Source organism: Pimephales promelas, chromosome 25, assembly GCF_988280905.1.
Source record: "Pimephales promelas chromosome 25, fPimPro1.hap1.1, whole genome shotgun sequence".
NCBI classification, from domain to species: Eukaryota; Metazoa; Chordata; class Actinopteri; order Cypriniformes; family Leuciscidae; genus Pimephales; species Pimephales promelas.
The window spans coordinates 25,597,314-25,615,603 of NC_142793.1; the positions used below are offsets into that span (position 1 = coordinate 25,597,314).

Genomic DNA, 18,290 nt, shown 5'->3' on the forward strand with positions numbered 1-18,290 from the left:
TCCTTCATTAAACCACAGCACATTGAAATCTCTCTATCCGTCCTCACTTGTGGCTCTGAGCGATCCACGAGAGACCGAACTCCACAGCATCTGAAACACTTTTGTTCTGCAAACAATCTTCCATTAGTCAATTAAACCATTAGCCTCTCATTTGCTCTGAGAGCAGTAAAGAAGTAAAGAATATGTTAACAATAACAAGACAAAAGGCACTCAGATCACCACCACAGGCTCATTAACCAGAGTTAGATGTTCCATGAGCAGGATATCTTCAACAAATTGCTAATAAGTAGATTCTCTCTTGGCCACCAAATCTGTTTCAACAATCGAGCGCAGCAATATTAGCAACAATATGAATCTTCATAGAAAGCTCTTCAGCAAAGTCCAATTGTGTTGTGTTTCAGATATAGTGTCCAAGAACCCACTAACCTTTTAATAATCATATTCCTGAATTTGCATAGGCCTATATTAGGCTCCTGCACAGTTGAACTGCATTGCAAGGAACTTACCAGAAGCTCTCCGGACAAATCTGTTGATAACCGGAGCTGAAAGGAAAGATAGATAAAAGATTGATAAATAAAATGAGTTGTGGTGCAGTACAATATTAATATTGAATATTAAATATTAAATTCAAGATGCCACAGTAACGGCCTATAGATGGACCCGTCCACACCCCGGAAGCATCAGCTTGACCAAAGTCTAAATGTTTGTGCCTCATAACTGACCAATATGACACACATCATCATTTGCATGCATTCAAAAAAAATTAATAAATAAATAGGTCTGTGTACACTGTACACATCATGCACACAGGGCCTATGAATAATAACCTGAAAAGCATGGAAATGAGCACATTCATATGATAAAACCAAGCCAATTAAGCCTGGTCTTTGTTCCAATCCCCTCTGCAGTGAGCTGACCTCTTCATTTTTAAAGGAAAATGCACTTCATCATCAAGGAGATGTGTGATCAATGATCATGCATTAGCACTTAACAAAAGATCACTGATTCAGCCAATGTTGTGATGCATTAAACATGCAAAGGAAGGACGCCTGTAGCCTATAAATGAGATGGCCCCAGTTGTCAGAATGTATTACCTACGAATTCTTCCTCATCATCATCATCATCATCCTCCTCCTCCTCTCCGTTTTCAGAGTCGATCTGCATGGCCTCCTCGATGAAGTTGACGGCTTTGCCCGCTCGCGAGGCTGAATTGTGTTCATTGCCGAACGCGCCGCCGCGGGTCTCGTTCTCCTTGAGACGCGTGAAGTATTGCAGCGCGAACTCCAGCAGATCCCCCGGCTGGTTCCGCAGGACCTCCACGGTAAAGCTCTGCAGAAGCTCCGTCAAGCCCTCGGGGATTTCTATACTCATTTCCTGACGGTGAAATGTGCGCAAAATTCGGCCCGGTCTTGCGCGGATACGTACAACAACAGTCGGTCCCGTTTCGCCGCGTCAGCTGAGAAGAATGACCCGCAAAACGCGTCAGAGGGAACGCGACGGATTTCTCGCTATTCCACCATCTGCGTGTGTTTCCCACCGTGTCCGACCGTGTCCTCTAATTTGCGGGCGTAAAAATGGCTGGGATTTCAAGAGCTGGCATTTTTTTCTCTCTCTCTCTCTCCTGCTGATGGCTACAGGAAAGCCGCGCATGTGATGCGGGAAACCATGGCAACCAGCATCCCGGGATTTGCGCAGGAGGAACGCGGACGCGACGCGACGACCTAGAACGCAACGCGAGCTCTTAAAGGGATAGTTCGCTCTAAAACACCATCATGTTGCTCCAAACCTGAATGAGTTTCTTCTGTTGGACACAAAAGAAGATATTTTTGAATAATGTTGGTAATCAAACAATTGAATGTATTATAGTATTTGATTTTCATTGGCTGCCGTCACTTAACATTATTTAATCTTCTTTTGTGTTCAACAGAAAAAAGAAATTCATACAGGTTTGGAACAACATTAGGGTGAGTAAAGGATGACAGATTTTTTTTTTGAGGGGGGGGGGGTGAACTATCCCTTTAAATTAGATTGTAGATATGTTTTTAAGTTTTCATGTAAAAGTAGCTATATGGTATATACCATAAACGTATATGGTAAAGTATATATGGTATTATAATGATTTTTTTTTTTTTTGGACAGTACTGGATCCTTTGAATTCGCTACCTTGGAGTCTATGCAAATAGTACAGGCCTATATGGAAACCATTAAAGGAGTAGTTTAAAAAAACTTTTGCTGATAATTTACTCACCCCCGTGTCATCCAAGATGTCCATGTCTTTCTTTCTTCAGTCGAAAAGAAATGAAGGTTTTTGATGAAAACATTCCAGGATTTTCTCCATATAATGGACTTCAATGGGGACCAAACGGTTCAAGGTCCAAATGAGAGTTTCAGTGCAGCTTCAAAGGGCTTTAAACGACACCAGACGATGAATAAGGGTCTTATCTAGCGAAACGATCGACCATTTAAAAAATAAATACAAAAAGTTTAAGTTTTATAAGCTCAAATGCTCGCCTTGCTCTGTTCTGTGACGAGTGTTTGTGACTCTCTTGTTCGAACTCGTTCATCAAAATGTTTTAAAAAAATCTTTTTCTGAGTCATTTGGTTCATTCAACGTGCAAAATGAACAAATCTTTTTTCGAGTCATGACTCGAAGGGTCCTAGATAGGCAAGGCAAGGCAAGTTTATTTATATAGCACATTTCATACACAGTGGCAATTCAAAGTGCTTTACATGGAAGAAATTAAAATAATCAAAAGAAATCAGAATAATTAAAACAGTTTAGAGTAAAAAAAAATCATAATAATAAAAATAAAATACAGTATCAAAAATAAAATGAAGTACAGTAACAGTCGGACGAACAGTGGCACAGTGCTCATTCAGTAAATGCAATCAATATAAATAAAAACAGTTAAGTAGATTGAGCTGGTTTACGGTGCTACTGGGCCTCCAGCCCAGGGACTTCTTATACTTCTTAGACATCTTAAGATCCTTATTCATCGTCTGGTGTCGTTTAAAGCCCTTTTGAAGCTGCACTGAAACTGTCTTTTGGACCTTGAACCGTTTGGTTCCCATTGAAGTCCATTATATGGAGAAAATCCTGGAATGTTTTCATCAAAAACCTTCATTTCTTTTCGACTGAAGAAAGAAAGACATGGACATCTTGGATGACACGGGGGTGAGTAAATTATCAGCAAAAGTTTTTTTTTAAATTGAACTACTCCTTTAAAGACCATGGTAGGGCGACTATAGTTGTCATATTTTCTCATTAAAATAGCCTATTTATCATGATTTTTAAAGTTTTGACAAAAAAATTAAAACATTTAAAATTTCCATTGAACAATTTGACTTGACTACTTACGTAATAATTAGGAAATTGCCAAAGGGAAACAGTAATAAAATATCAAAGCGTCATTTTCGCCATAAATTGCCCCGGTGTCCTCTAATAGCCTATAATATCAAAGTACCATCACTGTATTTTTTTTTTTATTTTAATCTTAAACCATTTTCTGCATTGTCTTGAATCTGTATATATTGCACCTTTTTAGAGTGAGGCTTTCAAATATAATTAAGTTAATGGATAAACAAACACCTCAGACAGAATTAGACTAAGTGGGTTGCTGGTTAATCCTATTTTGACAAAAAATATGAGCTGATTATGTTGAGATTATTATCAGAGTTTGACCTTCTGGGAACAATTACATTGTTGTTATATAAAGGTACAAGGTCTCTCTCTCTCTCTCTCTCTCTCTCTCTCTTTCTCTAAATCTATGTTGTGTTCCACATCCGTCATAATGTATCCAGCATTAGAGAGAACAGAGAAGAGGATATTAAAATAACTCGGAATGGAATAAACTGGACACTTTAATATCAACGATGAGGGCATAAAAAATGTCCTCTACATCAAACGTGTTCCTCTTTATACTGAATGCGAGGAGAAAATGTTAAGATAGATTGTTTCTGTAAGTTGTTCTGGCTGGTTGCTTACATTGAGCTAGAGCAAAAATGTGAAATATTATCATAGTGACGTTTGTTAACTCGCACATCTCTGATGTTGCTGCATTTAAGTGCATTACCAAAGTGTGCAGCTCAGATTTCCTTTCCGAGACAATGTTTTTATATGATTTAATAGCGATCTAATTTTTCTCTTATTGAAGAATCAAATGTCTCCTGAATGTCTTGGGAGTCAATAGTTGACATACAAGAAGAGTATGTATGGAATGCCAAAGCTGACTTCATAAATAAATATACGAAGAAATGTAAAAAAGCAAAAAAACATAAATAAATACATAAATAAATATACAAAGAAATGTAAAACAGTACAAATAAATGAGTATTTATACTTTTATTTCCTTATTTATGTATAATTGTATTTTATTATACATAAATAATAATAGGAGGGGTGGGGTTATAATTATTTTAATATTATTAAAATGATTTTTTTAAGATGTTAAGTATAACTACTACCATGATGTATACATAATGTTAGATATGTACAACATGTACACACACACACACACACAAAAAATCTTATAACTAAAAATGACAAAAATACACAGCAAAATTTACTAAAACTTTAACTAAAATTCCAGTGAAAAACAGAAAATATAAAAATAATATCTAATTCAAAATATTAACAAAAATAGTAAAAAAAAAAATATTATATCACAAACATCATATAAAAGTCAAAGGTCTACGAAACGCTATTGGCTATTTAAAAAGCACCTTTTCTTCTTTTCTTTTTTTTTCCTTTTTTTTTTTTTACACATAATCATGTAACGATAAATAAACAATGAAAAGTGCAAAGCAACCAAAGTATGTTTCCAAGGAAACAAGGCTTCCGTTACCAGCGTGCTTGATTACAGCAGCTCAACCAATCGTATTTCACGGTTAGTATGACTGACATGTCAAAGGGGCGGGTCAATGTGAAGGAGGCGGGTCTAGATAGAGGAAGACTCTCTAGCGCACATCAACCAAAACAAAGGCGATTAAACTGATCAGATGGTGAGTTAGTTAAAGTGGTTATACACTTATTTATCTAATTTAAGAGCAGTTTAAACGTATTGTCGAAACGTGCAGCTGTGATTTAACCAGAGTTAACAGAAAGTTAGCTTTAATCAGTTTAGTGCCCTCTTCTTGCAAAACGTCTTCAGTCCGAAACAAAAACTACATGATATTGCTCCGTTGTTTTTGAACATGGTATTGAGGTAATATTATGTTTTTGGTGTCATGTTTTTTTAAAAAAATACGTGTTTTTCAATCTTTTAGCGATTGAAATACTCTATATATATATATGAGTATCCTGCCAAATTTTAATGTGTTTTCATGCGTGAAGACCCAATTTATATTAATTTAAATTATATACTATACCAGTTTGAAGTATTATTTGGAAAATATTTACTATTTGCTAAGTTACATAGTTTCTTTTCCCTGTACTCACGATAGTACTGTACTGTAAAATGTATTCTTTAGTTATTTAAATAAATTGTTGTATTGCTTACCTATCTAACGTTAATCTAATATCATTTGAACCTAATTTTAATTTATTTATTTATTGTAATACACTTGTTTAATTATTCTTTGTCATTTTTTTCAGAATAAGTTTGAAAACCCTTGCATTAAACTACAATAGTAGTAAATAAATCGCAATATACTGTGGTGTTACCATCATTCAACACGTATTTCTCTGTATCCTCAGGTTTGCTGATGATGTCAGCCTTCCCATCGTCCTCCTCCAAGAGTCTGACCTCCACCCCGCTGAAGTCCAGCGTCCCGCAGCGCAGCCGAAGTGTGGAGTCCACCGGAGACTCGACGTCCTCTCTGCTGTCACCCATCTATCACGACAGCTTTGAGCTTTCAGACGAGGAACCAGAGCCAGATCCGCCTCAGCGCGTTCACAACATCACCGTCACGCTAGATGAAGATGTGTCTCCCTCCAGGTGAGTTACACATCAAGGGAAAGAAATCCAAACCAGCACGGCAGTGGTCATCATGTATAATCCTCTATCATGTATCATGTAACATGCTTTCAGGGATGAGGTGGACACAACAGGCCTGCACGACAGATCTCCCAGTGGGAACTTCAGACTGAGTGCCTGGGAGCAGTGGATCGTGGAGAAAGCCAAAGAGGAGCGTGTCAGAAAACAGCAGAAAGCTATGGAGGTACATGACAACAACATTCTTTGTACTTATGGGAATATTTTATGTTTTTTTTTTGGTTTTTTTTAAATATACAATTTGTGTTTTGGAAGAAATGAATGCGCAAGGATGCATTAAATTCATCAAAAGTGAGAGAAAAGACATTTAAAATGTTACAAAAAATTTCAAAATCTCAAATAAACACTGTTCTTCTGCACTTTATATTCATCAAAGAATCCTAAAAAACAAAAACTGTAACATCGATAATAAACAGAAATGTTGATAAAATCATCATAATAGAGTGATTTCTGAAGGATCATGTGACACTAAAGACTGGAGTATTGATGCTGAAAATTCATGATCATAGAAAGGAATAAATGACATTTGACAATGCATTCACGTCAAAATTGTTTATTGTAATATTGTCAAATAAATGCAGCCTTGGTGAGCAGAAGAGACCATTTTTTAATTTTCCTTTGAATTATTGGGTTTATGAATAGTTTTCATCATAGCTATATAACCCTGGTCCGACAAGCATTCATCAAGCTCTATATTTCAGGAGCTCACGCTGAAGGAAAAGGAGGAAGAGCGGAAGAAAAAACTGCAGATGAAGAAAGTCGCCTGTGATTGCAGAATTCAAGAGTGGCTGCGAATGAAACGAGAGCAGGTACCGAATCCGAACGCTCTCTAATCATGGACACTTTAGTGCTAGCATTCATTTTGTGTCATCACAGCTCTCCTCCTCACGCTTTCACTGTTTATGTCCTCAGGAAAAGAAAGAGAGAGAGTGCAAAGAGTTTCAGAAAAGCAAAGAACAGCTTCAAGAGGAGAAACGACGTGCCGAGATTGAAGAGAAAGCCCGGGAGAAATATAAGGAGTGGATGCGGAAGAAGACGCAAGAAGAAACAGAGAGAAAGCTAAAAGAGAAGGTGTGATTTAAAGAAAACGTTATTCTTATTTAACTTCATGAGGAAGTGTAAATGATGACAGAATCTCTTTAAAAGCAAGAGGCGGCCAGAAGAGAAGCGGAAGAGCGCGAGCGCAAAGAAAAGGCGGAGGAAAGCTTTAAAGAATGGCTTGACGGTGTAAAAACGAAAGGAAAACTGAGCCGGCGATCATCAGCGTCCTCAGCCGGTGAGTGAACACCACAGTCCCGCACATTTCAGAGGTTTGGACATGAGATGCAGATATGCAAAACTCTACATAAATATTAAATATATTCAAAGCCAAGCTTTAAAGTTCTTCAATCCGTTCTTCTAAAGGACTTCAATGGGGACCAAACGGTTCAAGGTCCAAATGAGAGTTTCAGTGCAGCTTCAAAGGGCTTTAAACGATTCCAGACGATGAATAAGGGTCTTATCAAGCGAAACCATTGGTCATTTAAAAAATAAATTATAAAGTTTAAGTTTTATAAGCACAAATGCTCGCATTGCTCTGCTCTGTGATGCGCGTTCGTGACTCTCCTGTTCGAACTCGTTCATCAAAATTAACAAATCTTTTTCCGAGTCATTTGGTTCATTCAGTGACCGAATTGACTCGGAAAAAGATCCGTTCATTTTCTCAGCAAAAGTTTTTTCAAAAGTGAACTACTCCTTTAATGTTATCACTTTCAGGCAACTATAACAATGTGAACTACCCATCTCCGAGCTTCGTCAACCCCATTCCCTGGAAACCCATCCACGTTCCACAGGAAGACAGAACGCCCAGGAAAAGTTCAGCGCGTAAGAGAACGGCTGTAAGCCAGTCGAGCCGCCGTCTCACACACACACCTACAGACACCATCGGTTTGGCTCGCAGGAGACGGTGACGCTGACCTCTGCTGGTCTCAGTCCGGTATTAACTCTTCTGAGCACTGCACTGCTGCGCTGTTGTTTAGCAAGTGTTTTCCATCTTTAAAAGACTCATGTGTTGGATTTGACTTTGGTTGAATCATGAATGTTAGCTAAATGTGATTTTTTTTTTTTTCCAAATTAAAGATCTTTGTAAGTACAGTAATTTTCACAGTATTATTTGGGTTAGCTAAATGGTTCTGTACAAATGTTTCAGCATATCCATCTGTTTAAAGAGCTCTGTGTCATACAATAATGTTCAAAGGTTTGGGGTGAGTACCAAGGCTGTATTAATTTGATCAAAAATACAGTCAAATTAACAGTTAAAATAACAGTTTTTTATGTGATTATAGTAAACTGTACTGTATTCCTGTGATAACTCAGTGTCACATGATCATTTTACGCTGATTTGATGCTCAATAAACGTCTCTAATTGTTAATGTTAAAAATAGTTTTTCTTTGATGAATAGAAAGTTCAAAACAGCATTTATTTCAAATGGAAATAGTTTGTAACAATAGAAATTCCTTTATTCAATTGATATGTTCAAAATTCCTTACACTTGTATACATAGCACATTTTTATTATACTTGGACTACGTAGAATATATATGTGCTTAAATGAAGTAGATCTACTTTAAAAATTAATCTATTAATTTAATAAAAATCCAAATATGTAAAAAAATGAAAAGAAATCAATTGATTCCTTAATTTCTTAAATATTAAAAATTTAAGGAAATTAACTGTTTTTAATTTATTTTTTACAAAAACCATTAACTATTTAAAATGGAGGTTTTACTAAAATTTACTGTATATAAACCTTAAAAACGCAGAACGCCTTCATTTGTATGGGGGAAAAAATGCAGCTTTTCCTTTAATAAATGTACAAAATACAATGTAAAAGTCTATACATTTGTGCATGATTTTCGAGACAATCTGTGTTGATTAATTAAAAATTATTGTAAGTGACAATTCCTTATACTTAACACATTTTTATTATACTTATTAAATGACTATAGAATATGTGTGCTTAAATGGAGTAGATCTACTTAAAAAATGTATCTATTAATTTAATAAAAATCCAAATATGTAAAAAAAAAGAAATCAATTGATTCTTTAATTCCTTATGATTTTTTTTCTTAAATATTTAAAATATGAGGACATTCTCTTTTTTTTTTTTTTTTTTTTTACAAAAACCATTAACTATTTAAAATGGAGGTTTTACTGTGTATATAAATATACTAAAACCCTAAAAACGCAGAACGCCTTCATTTGTATGGGGAAAAAAATGCAACTTTTCCTTTAATAAATGTACAAAATACGATGTAAAAGTCTATACATTAGTGCATGATGTTCGACACAATCAGTGTTTGTGTGTGTGATTCCACAAAAGACTTCTTCTGCGTTGAACAGGACTCGTCATTAACTGGCTTATCTGCATTTCCCGAGTCAGCTTGTGACCAGACACAATGACCTCTGACCCCTGGCCCGGGCCGAGAGCCAAACTCAGCCCTTGCACAGATGTGTGTATTGTCCAGCGCAGCGGTGCCTTGGAGTTCTTTCAGCTAATGACGTGCGTGAGTGGGTGTGTGTGTGTGTGTTCACAATACTGTAGATTTCATCCCTTCACATTGATTCTCGTAAACACACGTTACTGGACCAGAGATACTGTAAGTGCACCTAAATATTCTTTCTGTTTTGAAACACGTTGACTGGTCTAATGTAAGACTGATTCATGCTTGTGCTTAAGACTGTGTTTATGCAACTGACCCACATGTTGTTTGTTATGGATATGGCAGGCAATTCTCAAAACCATCACTAGCTGTGATCGAGTGCATTAGAGCAAGTGAGTTGTGTGTTTATTTCCTGTTCTGCTGAGCAAAGGTCACCTTTCAAGACGGCAGTGCTGCTTTGCATTTGTTTTGTGGCACTTTTTAAGATGCATACGTGTTCAAGTCAGTTTTTTACATGGGAATCAGGTTAAGAAATTTGACATATGTACAGCTTGAATTCTGCATGTTTCTCTCCCAATAGATTGCGATATTTGCAAGCAAACAGCGGTCCCCAGAGATGCATTGGTGCAGGTGGACGGGCGGCTGGACGTCTCACGTTCACACACAGGTACACAGGGGTGTGTCTGTTTGCATTTGAGTCAGTGTTTCAAACAAGGCAAAGGACGTGGCAGAGAACAGAGTTAATGTTGTGTGACTTCGAGGTCAAAGCTGAGGCGTTCGTTAACCTTGTTTTGTCAGCATGGGGATTTCTTAACATGTTATTTTCTGTGCTAGCTTAAAGAAAAATAGATCTATGACGGACGTAGGTTAAAATTGCACGGAGCCTGTGACATTCAGGGTCAGTGGGTCACAATATTTATTGCAGAAATGCAGTCCACAGGCCAAGAGGATGAAGATCGCTGTGACTTTCTGTTCAAGATCATCCTGATCGGCGACAGCAACGTGGGGAAGACCTGCGTGATCCACAGCTTCAAGTCTGGGGTGTTCAGTGACAACCAGCACAACACTATTGGAGTGGACTTCACCGTTCGCAGCATGGACATCGATGGGAAGAAAGTAAAGGTCTGTGCACTGATTCATGACTTAGTTTTTCCTTGCATTCAAGAAAGAAATCTTCTTATTAAGGCTGTGGTATGGAAGCATATTGCATTCACAAAAATCTACTCTGTTTTTCTGAGTTAACAAGTTAATTATCTCAGAATTACGAGAGAATTTTTCATGGAAAAAGGTTTTTGTTCTGTTTTTATTAATTAACGAGTTAATTATCTCAGAATTACGAGAGAATTTTTCATGGAAAAAAGTTTTTGTTTTGTTTTTATGAATTAACGAGTTAATTATCTCAGAATTACGAGAGAATTTTTCATGGAAAATGTTTTTGTTCTGTTTTTATGAATTAACGAGTTAATTATCTCAGAATTACGAGAGAATTTTTCATGGAAAAAGGTTTTTGTTCTGTTTTTATTAATTAACGAGTTAATTATCTCAGAATTACGAGAGAATTTTTCATGGAAAAAGGTTTTTGTTCTGTTTTTATGAATTAACGAGTTAATTATCTCAGAATTACGAGAGAATTTTTCATGGAAAATGTTTTTGTTCTGTTTTTATGAATTAACGAGTTAATTATCTCAGAATTACGAGATAATTTTTCATGGAAAAAGGTTTTTGTTCTGTTTTTATGAATTAACGAGTTAATTATCTCAGAATTACGAGAGAATTTTTCATGGAAAAAAGTTTTTGTTCTGTTTTTATGAATTAACGAGTTAATTATCTCAGAATTATGAGCGAATTTTTCATGCAAAAAAGTTTTTGTTCTGTTTTTATGAATTAACGAGTTAATTATCTCAGAATTACGAGAGAATTTTTCATGCAAAAAAGTTTTTGTTCTGTTTTTATGAATTAACGAGTTAATTATCTCAGAATTACGAGAGAATTTTTCATGGAAAAAAGTTTTTGTTCTGTTTTTCTGAGTTAACGAGTTAATTATCTCAGAATTACGAGAGAATTTTTCATGGAAAATGTTTTTGTTCTGTTTTTATGAATTAACGAGTTAATTATCTCAGAATTACGAGAGAATTTTTCATGGAAAATGTTTTTGTTCTGTTTTTATGAATTAACGAGTTAATTATCTCAGAATTACGAGAGAATTTTTCATGGAAAAAGGTTTTTGTTCTGTTTTTATTAATTAACGAGTTAATTATCTCAGAATTACGAGAGAATTTTTCATGGAAAAAGGTTTTTGTTCTGTTTTTATGAATTAACGAGTTAAATATCTCAGAATTATGAGAGAATTTTTCATGGAAAAAGTTTTTGTTCTGTTTTTATGAATTAACGAGTTAATTATCTCAGAATTACGAGAGAATTTTTCATGGAAAAAAGTTTTTGTTCTGTTTTTATGAATTAACGACTTAATTATCTCCGAATTACGAGAGAATTTTTCATGGAAAAAGGTTTTTGTTCTGTTTTTATGAATTAACGACTTAATTATCTCAGAATTACGAGAGAATTTTTCATGGAAAAAAGTTTTTGTTCTGTTTTTATGAATTAACGAGTTAATTATCTCAGAATTACGAGAGAATTTTTCATGGAAAAAAGTTTTTGTTCTGTTTTTATGAATTAACGAGTTAATTATCTCAGAATTATGAGCGAATTTTTCATGGAAAAAGGTTTTTGTTCTATTTTTATGAATTAACGACTTAATTATCTCCGAATTACGAGAGAATTTTTCATGGAAAAAGTTTTTGTTCTGTTTTTATGAATTAACGAGTTAATTATCTCAGAATTACGAGAGAATTTTTTCATGGAAAAAAGTTTTTGTTCTGTTTTTATGAATTAACGACTTAATTATCTCAGAATTACGAGAGAATTTTTCATGGAAAAAGGTTTTTGTTCTGTTTTTATGAATTAACGACTTAATTATCTCAGAATTACGAGAGAATTTTTCATGGAAAAAAGTTTTTGTTCTGTTTTTATGAATTAACGAGTTAATTATCTCAGAATTACGAGAGAATTTTTCATGGAAAAAAGTTTTGTTCTGTTTTTATGAATTAACGAGTTAATTATCTCAGAATTATGAGCGAATTTTTCATGGAAAAAGGTTTTTGTTCTATTTTTATGAATTAACGACTTAATTATCTCCGAATTACGAGAGAATTTTTCATGGAAAAAGTTTTTGTTCTGTTTTTATGAATTAACGACTTAATTATCTCCGAATTACGAGAGAATTTTTCATGGAAAAAGTTTTTGTTCTGTTTTTATGAATTAACGAGTTAATTATCTCAGAATTATGAGCGAATTTTTCATGGAAAAAGGTTTTTGTTCTATTTTTATGAATTAACGACTTAATTATCTCCGAATTACGAGAGAATTTTTCATGGAAAAAGTTTTTGTTCTGTTTTTATGAATTAACGAGTTAATTATCTCAGAATTACGAGAGAATTTTTCATGGAAAAAAGTTTTTATTTTATTTTCAAGCGGTTCACACATTGGGAATAAAAAGTACTTATATCCTGGGGCGGTTTTCGGATTTGATCTTGAGAGGCTTAGCCCTCAATGAGAATGTGTAGCTAGAGACCATTGGCCAAGTGACGTAATTTGGCACCACTACTAGTAAAAAAAAATACCATACCATATTGAACCAAAAATGATTGTGAACCATTTCCATTGAACCATTTTTTTATGATTGTGCATGTCTTGGAGAGGCACTGATAAGCTATTTGTGATTGTGTCGTGTCTGGAGTTCAGATGCAGGTCTGGGACACGGCGGGACAGGAGCGTTTCCGCACCATCACACAGAGTTACTACCGAAGCGCCCACGGTGCCATGATCGCGTACGACCTGACCCGGCGACCCACCTTTGAGTCTCTGCCGCACTGGATACAAGGAGTGGAGCAGTACGGAGCCGCCAACGTCGTCTTCGTTCTGATAGGTCAGAACACAAATTCCCAAAATTTTTTTGTATTACCAAACCCTCATATTTACTTGAGGTTTTAGAATCAATAATTTGACAACACGTTTGCATGGTCACGGTTATCTGATGTTGGCATGAAACTTAACCCTCATCCTTTCCTCGGGTCATTTTGACCCGGAATTTATTTTTAGAAGAAGAAGAGTGTTCATCGAGTGTTCACCCCATGACTTCTGTCTCGCTTGGACCACAAATACACTTTTTTTTTTTTAATGGACTCGAGGAGTTTTGTTGTTGAAATTTTAAAAAACTAACAAATCCTTGCCTTGCGGGTCAAATTGACCCCCATAGGAAAGAATGGAATGCTTTATTACACATAGAAAAACCTAAAAGGCTCAAAATTCGAACTAAAAGTGCTAAAACTTTACGAAAAAAAATATTTTATAAAATCTAAATGCACACTGAAGGAACACTGACTTTAGGACCCAGCAGAACAGCTAATTTGCTATATCGTGTGTTATATCATAGGTCTTCAACCCTGCTCCTGGAGGCCCACTGTCCTGCAGAGTGGGCCTCCAGGAGCAGGGTTGAGATATTATTTGTTTGTCCACAAGAGGTCGACAAAGACACCCAATTTAAGATATTTAGAGCTGAATTAAAAGGTTTAGGCATGAAATTGTGAGTAATTTTGATTTTGAGTTGAAAGAATGTGCCTCTAAAATAGTATTTATTTATTATTTAATGATTAAATGTGGTAAATAAAATAACAAAGAAGAAAAATATAAAAAAAATATATCATTAAAAATAGAAAAAAAATATTATCAAAATGAAATAAAATAAGCTTTCTAAAAAGTATAATTTTAGGGCTTCGGGTCATTTTGACCAGCGAGAGAAGGATTTAAGTTTCAATAGTCTTTTCTTTGCTATTGGGACATCCGCTTCTCGCACAACAAATGGAGGGCGGGGCTTGATTTTGTCCACTGGGAACTGATTGGATGGTTGTGGTTTGCAATCTCATGTGAGTGACAGGTTGCCCCGCCCTCACGCCAGTGAAGGGAGGGGAAGTTATCCAGATTAAAGATTACGAGGCACATGAATTAAAGACAATTTCACCTCGAAACATTGCAAATAAACTAGGTATTCATGAAGTGTTTTCCGTCCTGCAGGAAATAAGTGTGACCTGGAGGCGCAGCGGCAGGTGCTGTTTGAGGACGCGTGCACGCTGGCGGAGCGGACCGGGGCGCTGGCCGCGCTCGAGACCTCCGCAAAACACTATCGAAACATCGAGGAAGCCTTCGAACTGATGGCCCGCGAACTCATAGTCCGACACGGAGGAACAGTCCATCAGGACAACCAATCAGATTTACCCACAGTTTTCTTGCACTTGGATTCTCATTCAATAGATGGAGAACATAAGAAGAGGTCATGTGACTGCTGACTTTATACGTTAGGTGGACTAAGATGATAAAACACAGTGGGATGTGACAAAAAATAAATCAGACATCTCAGAAAAGGCAGTTGCATTTAATGAACGAACTCTGTAAACTTATACAATTATGATGTTTTTCTTGTTCTGTTTTTCTGCACTTTTATTTTTGCAGCAGGTTGTGTACAGTACAATAAAATGCAAAAACAGTGAGTCAGTAAATGCATTCTTTGTTATTTCTAAACATAAAACAATATATTTAAAGGACTTACTTGAGGGATTTGTGTGTTAAATTATTTAAAACCAACAATAAACAATGACTGCTCAGTTCTCATTGGAGAAACTTATTTTTTCGCGCCAAAAAAAACAACAGTTTTTTTTTATGTAAAAAAATAAGTTTCTCCAATCTTCTTGAAACTCTGGATTCTGATAGAGGGCCCTGAGACTTAAACCTGAGTGCAAAAATGGAGGCTCTAGACCCTTCCAGAGCTGAGATATCGAAATTCAAAATTTCGACCCGAAAAAAAAAACGACAGTATTACCCCTTTCGTTTTTTTTCGTTTTCGGGCGAAAAATTAAGTTTCTCCAATCTTCTCAAAACTCTGGATTCTGATAGAGGGCTGTGAGACTTTGACGTGAGTGCAAAAATGGAGGCTCTAGACCCTTCCAGAGCTGAGATATCGAAATTCAAAATTTCGACCCGAAAAAAAAACGACAGTGTTACCCCTTTCGTTTTTTTCCGTTTTTGGGTGAAAAATTAAGTTTCTCCAATCTTCTCAAAACTCTGGATTCTGATAGAGGGCTGTGAGACTTTGACGTGAGTGCAAAAATGGAGGCTCTAGACCCTTCCAGAGCTGAGATATCGAAACGTCTCGGTTACGTATGTAACCCTCGTTCCCTGAGTAAGGGAACGGAGACGTTACGTCAGAAGTGACGGAGATTGGGGGTTTCGCATAGAAAGCCAATCCTCTTCGAGTATTAAAACACGAGCCAATGGCATGCAATGCCTTGGGGCTGCGGAAATTTGCATAGCGTACTCCGCCCTACTCCGTGAGTATAAAAGGAGGAAGTGAACGCAACCGCAGTATGTCTTCGCTGAGGAGCCAAGACTGAACTCGGCCTCTACCCAGCGATACAGCAGAAGTGGCAGGGAGACGTAACGTCTCCGTTCCCTTACTCAGGGAACGAGGGTTACATACGTAACCGAGACGTTCCCTATCGTAGTCACTTCGAGTTACGTCAGAAGTGACGGAGATTGGGGGTCTGTGCCATCACGCCATCTTCAAGCTGTCTTCCAGTGCCCTGCGAAAGACTGAACCCCCGAGCCTTACCTCTTCTTTTTTTTTTTTTTTTTTTTGGGGATCCGACTTTGACACAGGATTACCAAGGTACACTGGGAAACATATCCCGAAGGGGACATGCTACCAGCTGCCTACCGAAGGGAGGACTTAAGAATACACATATGGCCACCTAGGGACACATATGGAACACTGGAGTACCAACCGCAGGTGGCTACTGATTTAAACTCCAGGGGTGGCAGATGGCTTGCCAAGGGAAGACACATGCTCAGAGAGGCTTACAGTGGATAATACACATGAGACGGTTACCATGGGGAACCGTGCGCATGGAGGCACCTAGCTAGCATCCAGAGCCACGCAGTGGTGCCCGCATCGTCGGTGCTGGAGGACTCAAGACTTCAATGGAAGAACTGAGGAAATATCGCACTTATCCAGTCCGGGGAGTGGAGTGGCGAGCAAGCGAAGACACCTGAGCGGATCCAGAACTGGCCGAAACGAGTACGTGAGAGGATACCGGCTCAATTCGCAGATTATAGAATCTGGCGAAGGTGTTGGGTGTCGCCCAGCCTGCAGCTCTGCAGATGTCTGTTAGCGAGGCGCCGTGCGCTAAAGCCCAAGAGGAGGCTACACTCCGAGTGGAATGGGCCGTCACACCAAGGGGGCACGGAAGGCCCTGCTGCTGGTAAGACAAAGCAATGGCATCCACTAACCAGTGGGACAGCCGTTGCTTTGAGAGAGCCCTTCCCTTCTGGCTCCCTCCATGACAGACAAAGAGCTGGTCTGAGGTCCTGAAACACTGCGTTCTGTCGACATAGGTGCGGAGAGCACGTACCGGACAGAGCAGTGCCAAGGCTGGGTCTGCCTCCTCCGGGGGCAGCGCTTGCAGGTTCACCACCTGGTCCCGGAAGGGAGTGGTGGGAACCTTGGGCACATATCCAGGCCGGGGTCTCAGGATCACGTGAGAGTAAGCCGGCCCGAACTCCAGGCACGCTTCGTCAACGGAGAATGCGTGCAGGTCCCCCACCCTCTTGATGGAGGCCAATGCAACCAGGAGTGCTGTCTTCATGGACAGAAACTTTAACTCTACTGATTGCAAAGGCTCAAAGGGATGCCTCTGCAGAGCACTTAAAACTACCGAGAGGTCCCAAGAGGGTACGAGGGGAGGACGAGGCGGATGCAGCCTCCTCGCTCCCCTCAGGAACCTGATGACCAGGTCGTGCTTCCCTAAGGACTTACCTTCCACTGCTTCATGAGAAGCGGCAATGGCCGCGACGTAAACCTTAAGGGTGGAGGGCGACAGCCTGCGCTCCAACCCCTCTTGCAGGAAGGAAAGCACGACACTGATCGAACATCTCCGGGGGTCTTCTCCGCGGGAAGAGCACCAATTGACGAAGAGGTTCCACTTCAACGCATAAAGGTGTCTCGTGGACAACGCTCTTGCGGAAGTGATGGTTGCCGCCACCGCAGGTGGCAGCGAACTCAAACCTGCCTCGTCCCGTCCAGGAGCCACACATGCAGCCTCCAGAGATCGGGACGAGGGTGCCACAGAGTGCCCCGTCTCTGAGAGAGTAGGTCTTGTCTCAGAGGAATAGGCCAAGGAGGTGCTGCCGCGAGGAGCATGAGATCGGAGAACCACGTCTTGGTGGGCCAGTAGGGGGCTACCAGCAAGACCTGCTCCTCGTCCTCCTTGATCTTGCACAACACCCGTGCAAGGAGGCTCACTGGGGGAAACGCATACTTGCGTGGGCCCCGTGGCCAGCTGTGCGCCAGCGCATCCGAACCGAGAGTGCCCCAGGTCAGAGAATAAAACTGGGCGCAGTGGGCTGAGTCCCGGGAGGCGAACAGATCTATCTGTGCCTCCCCGAACTCTTTCCAGATCAGCTGGACCGACTGGGGATGGAGTCGCCACTCGCCGGAGATAGGGCGGACCCGAGACAGCTCGTCGGCTGCCCAGTTCCGGTCTCCAGGAATGTGAACTGCACGAAGGGACCTCAGGTGCTTCTGACTCCATATCAAGAGGTGGCGGGCGAGCTGCGACAACCGGCGCGAGCGTAGACCCCCCTGGTGGTTGATGTACGCTACAGCCGTAGTGTTGTCTGAGCGGACAAGCACATGCTGGCCCTTGAGCAACGCTCTGAAGCGGTGCAGGGCGAGCCGTACTGCCAGCAGCTCGAGGCAATTGATGTG

The 18,290-nt window shown here is 38.8% G+C and overlaps 3 protein-coding genes across 12 annotated transcripts in view; 2 read left to right on the forward strand and 1 right to left on the reverse strand.

Annotated features, from left to right (window-relative positions):
• Nucleotides 1-1,371, reverse strand: part of prkar2b (protein kinase, cAMP-dependent, regulatory, type II, beta) — a 14,783-nt gene extending 13,412 nt beyond the window's left edge. Inside the window, exons 1-2 of the mRNA XM_039662181.2 lie at nucleotides 1,095-1,371; nucleotides 507-542 (exon numbers count right to left, since the gene is read on the reverse strand). Of these exons, the coding sequence (XP_039518115.2) occupies nucleotides 507-542; nucleotides 1,095-1,371 (313 nt within the window). The remainder of the gene's footprint in view (nucleotides 1-506; nucleotides 543-1,094) is intronic.
• On the forward strand, nucleotides 1,237-8,404 carry ccdc34 (coiled-coil domain containing 34). 4 transcript variants are annotated; one of them, XM_089127878.1, is made up of 8 exons: nucleotides 1,743-1,835; nucleotides 1,928-1,964; nucleotides 5,696-5,936; nucleotides 6,030-6,159; nucleotides 6,695-6,802; nucleotides 6,906-7,064; nucleotides 7,140-7,269; nucleotides 7,749-8,404. In XM_089127878.1, the coding sequence occupies exons 3-8, from the start codon at nucleotides 5,704-5,706 to the stop codon at nucleotides 7,940-7,942; spliced, it is 954 nt and encodes a 317-aa protein (XP_088984004.1). In that variant the 5' UTR covers nucleotides 1,743-1,835; nucleotides 1,928-1,964; nucleotides 5,696-5,703; the 3' UTR covers nucleotides 7,943-8,404. The 4 variants fall into 4 exon arrangements, with proteins under 4 accessions (XP_039518118.2, XP_088984004.1, XP_039518116.2 ...); XM_039662184.2 differs by lacking the exons at nucleotides 1,743-1,835; nucleotides 1,928-1,964 and adding an exon at nucleotides 1,237-1,321; XM_039662182.2 differs by lacking the exons at nucleotides 1,743-1,835; nucleotides 1,928-1,964 and adding an exon at nucleotides 4,879-5,001.
• A 789-nt stretch (nucleotides 8,405-9,193) lies between these two features.
• Nucleotides 9,194-15,018, forward strand: rab19 (RAB19, member RAS oncogene family). 7 transcript variants are annotated; one of them, XM_039662189.2, is made up of 6 exons: nucleotides 9,195-9,631; nucleotides 9,761-9,807; nucleotides 9,996-10,082; nucleotides 10,349-10,537; nucleotides 13,217-13,400; nucleotides 14,546-15,018. In XM_039662189.2, exons 3-6 carry the CDS (start codon nucleotides 10,032-10,034, stop codon nucleotides 14,815-14,817), a joined length of 696 nt encoding a protein of 231 aa, XP_039518123.1. In that variant the 5' UTR covers nucleotides 9,195-9,631; nucleotides 9,761-9,807; nucleotides 9,996-10,031; the 3' UTR covers nucleotides 14,818-15,018. The 7 variants fall into 7 exon arrangements, with proteins under 7 accessions (XP_039518120.1, XP_039518123.1, XP_088984006.1 ...); XM_089127880.1 differs by having other exon boundaries at nucleotides 10,394-10,537; XM_039662191.2 differs by having other exon boundaries at nucleotides 9,195-9,538.
• Nucleotides 15,019-18,290: the final 3,272 nt, after the last annotated feature.

What these genes read in the sequence shown, in the direction of transcription:
- ccdc34 (XM_039662184.2), top strand. Translation starts at nt 5,704, where the DNA reads ATGATGTCAGCCTTCCCATCGTCCTCCTCCAAGAGTCTGACCTCCACC. An exon ending in AACAGCAGAAAGCTATGGAG is followed by an intron (nt 6,160 to 6,694) that starts GTACATGACAAC and finishes TCTATATTTCAG; the next exon opens with GAGCTCACGCTGAAGGAAAA. An exon ending in ATCATCAGCGTCCTCAGCCG is followed by an intron (nt 7,270 to 7,748) that starts GTGAGTGAACAC and finishes TATCACTTTCAG; the next exon opens with GCAACTATAACAATGTGAAC.
- rab19 (XM_089127879.1), top strand. An exon ending in CGTCTCACGTTCACACACAG is followed by an intron (nt 10,083 to 10,340) that starts GTACACAGGGGT and finishes TATTTATTGCAG; the next exon opens with AAATGCAGTCCACAGGCCAA. An exon ending in TCGATGGGAAGAAAGTAAAG is followed by an intron (nt 10,538 to 13,216) that starts GTCTGTGCACTG and finishes TCTGGAGTTCAG; the next exon opens with ATGCAGGTCTGGGACACGGC.